This window comes from Nylanderia fulva, unplaced genomic scaffold (assembly GCF_048542155.1).
Source record: "Nylanderia fulva isolate GAGA-0341 unplaced genomic scaffold, ASM4854215v1 Scaffold460, whole genome shotgun sequence".
NCBI classification, from domain to species: Eukaryota; Metazoa; Arthropoda; class Insecta; order Hymenoptera; family Formicidae; genus Nylanderia; species Nylanderia fulva.
The window spans coordinates 5,858-16,364 of record NW_028190544.1 but is presented as its reverse complement, the minus strand read 5'-3'; the positions used below and the strand labels follow the sequence as shown (position 1 = coordinate 16,364).

The following is a 10,507-nucleotide window of genomic DNA, read 5'->3' as shown; positions in this document are numbered from 1 at the left end:
AAATTCGCTCGTTTTTTTATTATTAAAAAAAAATACGCAACGAAAAAACAAAAGCCACGATCGGGCACTAGATTTTTTAGTATTAAAGATGTCTACCAAATTTTATTTCAATCGATGCAGCGGTTTTCGAGATATTTTGGTCACCGATTTTAAAAATGCTGTTTTGAGAAAAACGCATTTGAAGTTTCAAATTAAGTTCACAACCAAATAATATATTTATATATATATTTATATATATTTATATATATTATTTATTTATATATATTTTGGCTTTGTATAGAGACCGCTTTTGTCCGCGTCGCAGCTGCCGTTCGATACCTGAGACCCGTTTCTGTACCCTGCTTCTAAACAGCAGGATACGTTCACACCAGTATACCTTTAAACTCACATAACTTCGTTAATTTTTGTCGAATCGACTTGAAATTTGCAGGGAATATTTTTGAAAGTATGTACTTTAAGAAAATATCAAAATCCAAAAATCGATTTTTTTGAAGTTTGCAGGTAGGTATAACCCCTTAATTAATTTTTAATCTTTTATGATTAATTTAATTTACTCTAATTATTTTTGTACGAGAAAAATACTATCATGGGTATACGTTTTATAATTAATTTAATATATTTGTGTTTAAAAATTATATTTGACCTTTAATTTTAATTTTTATTTTATTAAAATTAATAATTAACATATATACTTAATTGCGAATTATATGGATGAAAAAAATCCCCATTATGTGTGTAAGAGATTTCGGAACTCTTTGCTATAAAATAATTAAAATTAAAAGTCAAATATAATTTTTGAACACTTTTATATTATTAAGAATATATAATTCGGTTCCCGAAATATATTAATTCATTATAAAACGTATACGTGATATTATTTTTCTCATATAAAAATGACTAGAATAAATTAAATTAATTATTAAAAAACTAAAAAGTAATTAAACGACTTAGACTTAGATGATAATAATAATGAAATATTTTATTAAAAAAAGATTCAATAACTAGTAGGTCAGGTTATAATTTTTTATTTATTTATTTATAACATTATGAGCTATTAAGCTCATCATCTCGTTCGCTCTCTGTCTTGCTTTAATTCGGCAAGTCACAAACGATATATGATACTCGTATGTTCCTACTTCAACTCTCGAGAATCTGAAACAAACGAAACTCGTGTCCAATATACAGGGTGTCCGGTAACTAACAGACCAATGATTACAAATGGATTCTTTGGTCAATTTGGGAACGATTTTTCCTCAACGAAAATGTCGAAAAAGGTCATCATTTTTTACAACTTTCCAATCTTTGTCATTATGTATCTTTATAACTAAGCCTTAAATTAAAATTTTATTATAGTAAACTCTACCTGAAATTAACTGAAGAATGTAATTATGTTAGACTTTTAACTCCAAAACGTTTAGTTTTCAAAAAACCTATTTTTTTCAATCGCTTATAACTCGAAAATTATTGACTTCTCAACATTTTTGCTAAGGAAAAATCGTCTCCAAATTGGCCAGAGAATCCGCCCTTAATCATTGGTCCGTTAGTTACCGGACACCTTGTATATATTATATAAAAGTGTATAGCACGTCAGAAGCTTGTGAGCTTACAGCGATAAGTAAAAACAATTGCGTATTTATTTCATTGCGTTTATCTGTTTAAACGCGCGCTTTAATTTTTCCAACGTTTTTGCCTGTTTATATTTTAAAGGTCCTCTCTTCTAAAAATCTTGTTTTAAAGATCCTCTCCGCGAGCAAAATTCGAAAACATAAATTATTTAATATTTTTACTTTATTATTTGTAAATCCTCGGTAATTTCAAAATTTTTCTATTTGAAAATTATTAATTTTCTATTGCCAATTAATTTTATCACAGACTTTACTCTTACTCCCATTGCACTTTCGTTTGCGGTTTTCAGTATACGATTTTTTATCGTAGTTACTGCAAATTATTATTGTGAATTATACTTGTGCAGTGATTTGAAGAATTTACAATTTCGTTGAAATTGTTGATTTTTCAAAAAAATTACGAGATTCGCGGAAATTGCGTGCTTTCTTGGCATTTTCCGTTCGCGGCAGGCGGTTTATTTTTGATTGTTGCAAGTGTTTTTGTTTTTTTTTTTATTAAAATAGATAATAATAATGTGAAATAAATCACGATATTTGACAGATATGTGCATATATATAGAAATTGTAATAATAATAATATTATATCATAAAATTGTAAATTGTTTCAATTTTTTATAGACTGCGATAAAAGATTTTACATTTGGATAAGAAACTGCGGTAAGTAAAAATATAAAATTCTTGAAAACGTACCAAAAATATTTGATAACGTAAAAAGGTGAACTTTGAAAAATAAGGAACTTAAAAATTGCACTAATAAATGGGCTATATGTGAGCCGTGCGCGGATGTAAGGTGTGTTATATCGAAATTTAATTAATAGAATTGAGAATTAATCCCAATTTTAAGTCTTACAAATGTCCAAGCTAATTTTTTGTACCTCGTGTACATTTTTGAAAGTTATATCGAAAAATTAAATTTCAATATGCGTCTTACATCTCACATTTCGCATACGGCTCACATATAGCCTATTTATCTCTTATACTTTATTTCAACCCTTATAGAAATTTATTACTAGTAACGCCAATTTATCACTTATTTCGAGTAATTAATCACTTTTATTTCGAATACTTAAATTACTGTATATTATAGTATTTTAAATACTCAAAATAAGTGATTAATTGGCGTAGTGATAAATTTCTACAAGAGAATAAGGAGCCTTTAAATTCTTAATGTAAAAAATTTCAAGTAATTTTCTTTAATAAAATTTAATTAAAAAATTTAATTAAAAAATTTTTGAACAGTGTTATATCACATTTAAAATTGTGATTATTTCAATAAAAAAACATTTTATGTGTAAAAAATATATTTTTTATATTTAATAAATTTTATATATATATATGCATATATGTAAAATATTCTCTCTCTCTCTCTCTCTCTCTCTCTCTCTCTCTCACACACACACACACACACACACACACACACACAACGGGGGCCAAATCTCTCAAATTGGTCTCATGATCAATTAGCCTGGATTCGTACCAGGGGCAAAGTCTGTTGGTAATGTCAAACGAATTTAGCCTGGACTTGCACCAGGGGCAAAGTCTTTTGGTCGAGTCTACGAAATTTAGCACGGACTCGAACCAGGGGCAAAGTCTTTTGGTTCAAGTCTACGAAATTTAGCACGGACTCGAACCAGGGGCAAAGTGTGTCGGTAAGGGGCAAAGTCTATCGCACGAAGATGGCGGTCTCTTCTTTAGGCAGGCCTTTGGCGATCTGTCTATTAATCTGTGGTACTGCCGACCCTTAAACGCCATCATACGTTCCTACGAAACATTCCCTATTCCTAAAATTCCCCAGATCCGAAAAGTCAGTTCCAACTCTCGGTACACCCAGGGTATAGTCGGTGCATGCAGATTGCCCTAAATAAATAGAGAGCTAACCCTTTCTTCCCAGACCTAGAGTAATAGAGGAGGAAAGAAGGTCACTTGGACGTGACAGGAGTAAAAAAGAGCATGTTGGAGCATGCGACGCGAACAAACCTTTTGTATATCTAGTGACTTTACACGAGAGGTGTACGCAATGAATGACCTTTATAATGACCGAGAATTTATTTCTCAACGTTGATAACCCTGAAATCGAAATTTCACGTTGTCACTACATCACAGAATCTCCAGTCTCCATCATTATTATCAATCTACCCGTCACGCCGGCATTGTCGATCTTTGATAAGACTGGTAAGCATCGAGAATATATTTATGTATATAAAAATAATATATATAATAATGTATATAAAAATTTCGTAACTCAGTACATATATATCCGTCATCATATATGTACTAAGTTACGAAATATATATATATAATGAATGAAGCTTCATCGCTTGAGAAGGATAGAGATATATATATCCTTCTCAAGCGATGAACGATCCGTTGAGTGACGTTTGACGTTCATTTTATTTTGTATGATTTTCATGTAATTTTCAATACCCCGTACACATTAAAAAAGATAAGCAATTAAATTTATTATTAAATTATTTAATCCTGTACATGGAAGCGTTGAAAAATCGGCAAAATATGTTAAGATTATTTTTTTATTCACAAATTTGACAAAGTAATGAAAGTTCGATAAAACGTACACCTAACCTTTTTCTATATAGTATTTCTCTCTGTAGTAAGTATACTGATACGATTAACTAAATTTATTTTTTTATCCATGCTTTAGCTTTCTTTATATTTAGATGAACAACTAAAGAAAATATTCCAATACTCAATGATAAAAGTTGACCAAACTGGCAATAATATATTATTGTCAATTTGGTCGATTTTTATCATTGAGTATTGAATTAATTATCACTGGCGACTGTACAGTTCATTATTTGGTTTAAAGAAAATATCAAATTTTGTAATTATATTGAGATAATTTATAATTATTTTTTTGTGTGATATAGAAAGTATTTTTGTTAAATTTTTTAAAAAGTTTATGATTATAAATATGACATTTTTATCAATATATTTTGTTGCAGACTGAGAAATTTTGTAGAAAATAAAACTTTATTTTTGTTCAAATTTTTTAATTTTATTGTTAGAGATACGATTTAAAAACTTATGGGTACCAATTTATCAAATCAGTATTGTAAATCGTACCAAATGCTACTTTTATTTAAAGTTTTTAATGTACAATATAGTATTTAATGTACAATATAAGAAATTTAATGAATTAAATTAAATAAATAAAAATATTTTGTCATTTCTTTAATAATTTTATTATAATTTTAATATTTACCTTTGAAATTTACAATTTAGCATTTTTCCCCTACATATTTTTTCTAACTTCTATAAATTTTTATAATTACATTACATTACATTTTTATTTTAACAATTTGCGCTTTATTTACTGCGCCAACTCGTATCTGCCTTTTTTTATCATTATTGATTTTTAATCTCTAAAGCCTTATCATTTGATATTTTTTTCTTTCACTTTTACAGATAATAATGTCTGCAACAAATATAAAAACGCTCGCCCTTGAGAACGTGTTGAAATTTTTGAAATCGTTCGACACCGTATTAACCGATTGTGACGGTGAGTGAAAATTTTGCACGAATGCAAATTCTATCTGATGATGAGTTCTTGCAGACATCTTTTTCAGGAGTGCTATGGATGCATATGACACCTCTGCTGAATTCGTCGGATGTTATGAATCTGTTTCGCAAGCTCGGCAAACGAATCTTTTACATAACCAACAACAGCACGAAGACGCGCGATGATTTGGTGGAGAAATGCAGGGCACTAAAATTCCAGGCAAACAAGGAAGACATTTTATGCACTGCCAATCTGTCGGCTTGCTACCTTCAAAGTCTAGGTTTTTGCAAGAAGACCTATGTTATAGGTTCCGAAGGTAAATCTCGTGTGTTTGAATGAATTATTTCTGTATTATAAAATATATGTTCCGTGCGATCGTTTAATTTTATTTTTATACAGCAATTGCAAAAGAATTGGAGCAAGCTGGTATCTCGTATTATGGAATAGGACCGGATATAATTAATCAGGATAGTTCATATTCTGTTTTCAAGAAGGATCCAGATGTAGCTGCGGTTATAGTTGGTTTCGACGAACATTTCAGCTATCCTAAAATGGTAAAAGCAGCTACCTATTTAAATGATGCCAGTGTACATTTTATCGGTACCAATACGGATGAAAGATTTCCGGTTTCAAGTGATGTTGTTATACCTGGTAGGTATCAAGATATTTTATATACAGAGACAAACTTATATCTTGGAAATAAAGCATATTTTAGAGGAAATTATTTCAGACTAAAGGTATAAGGGCTTTAAGAGAGATAGTGGCAAAAATTTGACCTTGAACAGTCGCTTGAAGGTCATATAAAAGTCACCTTCAATTTTTGAAATGGAATCTATTTTTATTGCATATTCTTGTAGCTTATCTCGAGAGCTTTCCAAAACGTTATAATAAAATATTTTTCTCTTATGTACTTTTTGAGTTATAAGATTTCAAGTTATTATAACAATTTACTGAGAAAAAATTTTAAATCTTTAAATTTAAAATTAAGAAAAAGTTCGTAGTTGTATGTTACAAATTACATACTTTTTTAAACAATTATCTGTTTTCTTTACATCAATTGATTAGTCTTATTATTCCGTGCATAAAAGTATTAAGGTAAAATTACCGAAAATTGAATATTTTACAAGATATTTTTTTAAAAATAACTGTGAGACGACCCAACTGGCTTATTTTAGCCATTATTAAGCCAGTTGGGTCGTCTCACAGTTATTTTTAATTTTATTCATCACTGGCGATACAAGATACCTGCTATTAAGATATTTTTTGTTTATTTTTAATTTTTAATTTAATTATTAATTATAACTCAAAAAGTACTTAAGAGAACAATACTTTATTATAGTGTTTTGGAGAGCCCTCGAGATAAGCTACAAGACTATGTAATGAAAAATAGCAGGTTTCATTTAAAAAATTGAAAATAACTTTTATGTGACCTTCAAACGACTTAAATATATTTCCATTAAACACCTATAATTTCTCAATGCAGGTACAGGTAGTCTAGTTAGATGCATAGAAAGCTGCTCGGAAAGAAAAGCGATAATTATGGGCAAACCAGATCAATACATGGCTAAGATGTTGATGGAACGATCTAATATTGATCCCAAACGTACTTTGATGATTGGAGATCGCTGCAATACTGATATACTTTTTGGAACTCGTTGCGGTTTTATAACGCTATTAGTCCTGACAGGAGTGACCGCTTTGTCGGACGTTGACAGGTGGAAGCAATCCGAACAACAAGAAGAACGGGATCTTGTACCCAATTATTATATAGATTCGCTGGGTGACTTATTACCATATTTAAAGAAATTAGAATCTGAAATATCTTAACTCTCTATGAGATTTAGCAAAAAAAAAGAGAAGTATGTGCTTCATAACAAATTAGTCAAGGCCATGTGATAATATAATTTTTCAGAAAGAATATTTGTACATATATAATACACATACAATATATATATATATATATATATATATATATATATATATTGTATGTGTATTATATATGTACAAATATTCTTTCTGAAAAATTATATTATCACATGGCCTTGACTAATTTGTTATGAAGCACATACTTCTATATATATATATACTTGTACATACATAAAAAGTGGAATATATGCACACATAAATCGGTTTATGTGTATAAAATTATCTAATATATAAAACAAAACATTCTAGATATTTACGTCAATTATATCACTTAAGACAAGTTATTTCGATTTTGTGATAAATTTTAATTATACCCGACAATTATAAATATGTTCGTCTTTTTTTAATCCTTTCCAAGTAGCAAGCATATGTCATTTTGACATCGAATGACATTATTTTGACGTTTAATGACGTCAATTTATTAGGTTATTTGAACCAGCCTTTATTCTTCTGTATAAAAAAAGATATAACTAATATTATATAAATTAAAGATATATATAATACATATATATTATAAATTTTGTATTCTATCTCGAGTTATTTTCAGCGAAAATATGTTTATCTTACGGAAATGAACGATTGAATAATAAAATGCGATTATTTATGTGAAAGTAAACGGGAAGTAACTTAATTTGCATATTGCGAGTACGAATGGAGGCGTGAAGCAAACACAAGTAAATCTTTCAGTTTTAATTTTCCAACCCCATATTTATTTTGGCAATATGTGCCTTTTATATGAAAAAGTACACCTTTTTTCGAGAAGAATGACATATGTTTCGGATGAGGCTATAAGAAGGGATAATGCGTGAACGAGAAAAAGAGAAGGGAAAGAAAGTTGACAGGATGTATGCAAAAAGATCGTGATAATACAATATATTATTCAAATATATGTATGATAATGATAAACTTAATGGTAAATTGATAGATAGATAGATATAGCGAAAGAGAGATACAGAGATTCGTAATCTTTACTTTATAGATTTATAAAACTCATAACAATGAAATATATATATTCAACGCGTTATATCATTATGATATACAAGAAGCACGATACGTGTATTCATGTTATGTGTTTATGTTTATTTTTTTTTTAGTGCATGTGTGTATATATATCTTATCCTTTCTAAGTTTATCAGAGTCTTCCGATTCTCTTTCTAATTTCTGCGGAGAAGAGAGAGAGAAAGAGAGATGCCTATATCTTACATAGACACATCAAAATATTAATTTCAAAGAGTTTGAGTCGTAAAATTTTTAACAGCTAATCGTTAAACGGCTTCGATGCGTAAGTATTAATAGCAAGACAGCGTAACATTCATCGCCAACATACGCTAACGGTCATAAAATGGGTAATATTAAGAGACCCGTATCTTTTCATATTGATACAATAATCGGCAAGAACCTTCGTTAATCGCCTTAAATATATATTACACATTCTCTTCGTTTCCATTATTTTTTTCTTTTTTTTTTCAATTTCAATATACTGAAATTTCCGAAAATTTGTAAATCACAGCTTAGTCATACGTCGAAAACGATATAACGCATTCAAGATATACGCTTTAATTTATACGTCGATTGAGGAGATCCGATGATAAATATAAATAATTTAATTTCTTATATATCTGTTTTCGAATCACACACACACACATATATATATATATATACATATATATCATACATCTTTCGCGGACTAGGAGAGTTTTACGCGATAATAAACGCTGTTTAACATAATAATCTTGTTGAATGCGTTTACACATATATATATATATATATATATATATGTGTGTGTGTGTGTGTAAGGGGGAAAAATATCGGGAGAGAGCTTTTCGGGACTTGATCCTATCCTAGGATCCTTTCCCCTTCAGTAGGCAAACACTGTCATATTCAACACTCTGTCATTGTATTTTCTCCTCTCGCTTAGATATTTTCTTTACACACGTAATATTTTAAGTGTTTTTTGCATATTTTTTTATGCCACATATAAAAATGTGTTATCAGAATTTTCTCTATCATTTTTATTTTTTATATGATAGAGAAAGAAAGAGAGAGAGAGAGAAAGAGTTGATTTTTTTAAGTAACGCTAAAAGAAAAGAGAAATATGCTTTAAAAAGGCATATAATCGCTTTTTCTTTTATTGCCGTATTACACTATCCTCTCGCAGACGAAATTTGTATTCACACCTCCATAAAGATCTTAAATCCAAACATCGATGCAGCCTTAAAAGGTATATATATATATATATATATATATATATATATATATATATATATATATATATGTGTGTGTGTGTGTGTGTGTGTGTGTGTGTGTATATATATATATATATATATGTAGAATCGCCATCGATATATCGCAATCAAAAAGCTTAATTTTAAATTGCCTTAAACACATATTTAAAAAAATATGCCTTACATATAATCTCTATTTTTTTAAATGTGCGTTTAAGACGTTTTTTGATAAGTAAGCTGTTCAGTGTTTTTTTTTGTTTTTTATTTCGTAGAACGTCTTCGCGCTTCCCTCTCGTTCTCTATTGAATTATTACGCATTAGTGATTAGTCTTATAATTGGCACTCGCGTATTTGTAAATAATCGAACAATTTGATAACAAGAGGATCCAAAATTCCTCGTGATTTCAATCATAAACAATTTAGATAACAAAGGAATAAAGCAGGATGATGATTAAAAAAATGAGGGATCCTATACGTAAATGCGTAGTCATTTAATATATTACTTGGAGAACTGACGAATATTTTACTTTTTCGCTATGTTTTTACGTTACATTATAATGCTGTATATTATAACAAAAATTAATAACGGGCAATCCTAGAGAGGAGAGAAAAATTTTAATTTATTAGTATAATATAAATCAACGAATTTTTAAAAAATTTTATATAAGACGCATCGTTCTAGGATTTTTCTGATACAGAAAAAGAGTCCACATTTTTAATACATCCAATGATGAAATTACACCGCAAATATATCAGTATTTTTATAAAATGTTACTATATAGTATATATAAGTGCGATATTTTTTAGTCAAAATTGTATCGCGACACAGTGATAATTCGGTGGATTTCTAACAAAAATTGTAAAACACCTAATGATATGCCGTAATTTTTTATCAATAAATAATTTACAATTGTACAGAGGGGTTCAAATATATGTCGCCGAACTTTAAAAATAGATTCTACTACAAAAGAATAATTAAAGATTTTGTACATATTTTTCATCATATAGAATATTTAATAGTTTTAAATTGAATTTTACAGTAATATACATTAAACATTAAAAACTATTTTTTCATCACAGAAAACCATGTCGTGCTATTTTAAAAAATAACACAGTTTTGTTCTTGTAAATAACCTTTTTTGAAGCAGTGCTTATAAAATTTGTATTTTATAATTCTTAAAATTGAAATCAAAGGATCCTATGAAAGGATTTTT

At 28.8% G+C, this 10,507-nt stretch overlaps 1 protein-coding gene across 2 annotated transcripts; it reads left to right on the top strand.

The window, feature by feature from the left end:
• Positions 1-3,685: 3,685 nt before the first annotated feature.
• Positions 3,686-7,082, top strand: LOC114932081 (phosphoglycolate phosphatase-like). 2 transcript variants are annotated; one of them, XM_029304252.2, is made up of 5 exons: positions 3,686-3,797; positions 5,049-5,142; positions 5,210-5,458; positions 5,542-5,793; positions 6,626-7,082. In XM_029304252.2, the coding sequence occupies exons 2-5, from the start codon at positions 5,055-5,057 to the stop codon at positions 6,967-6,969; spliced, it is 933 nt and encodes a 310-aa protein (XP_029160085.2). In that variant the 5' UTR covers positions 3,686-3,797; positions 5,049-5,054; the 3' UTR covers positions 6,970-7,082. The 2 variants fall into 2 exon arrangements, with proteins under 2 accessions (XP_029160085.2, XP_085342782.1); XM_085486656.1 differs by lacking the exon at positions 3,686-3,797 and having other exon boundaries at positions 5,077-5,142; positions 5,197-5,458.
• Positions 7,083-10,507: the final 3,425 nt, after the last annotated feature.

Coding starts and splice junctions, on each gene's coding strand:
- LOC114932081 (XM_029304252.2), top strand. CDS start 5,055: ATGTCTGCAACAAATATAAAAACGCTCGCCCTTGAGAACGTGTTGAAA. Junction 5,143..5,209: donor CGTATTAACCGATTGTGACG/GTGAGTGAAAAT, acceptor CATCTTTTTCAG/GAGTGCTATGGATGCATATG. Junction 5,459..5,541: donor CTATGTTATAGGTTCCGAAG/GTAAATCTCGTG, acceptor ATTTTTATACAG/CAATTGCAAAAGAATTGGAG.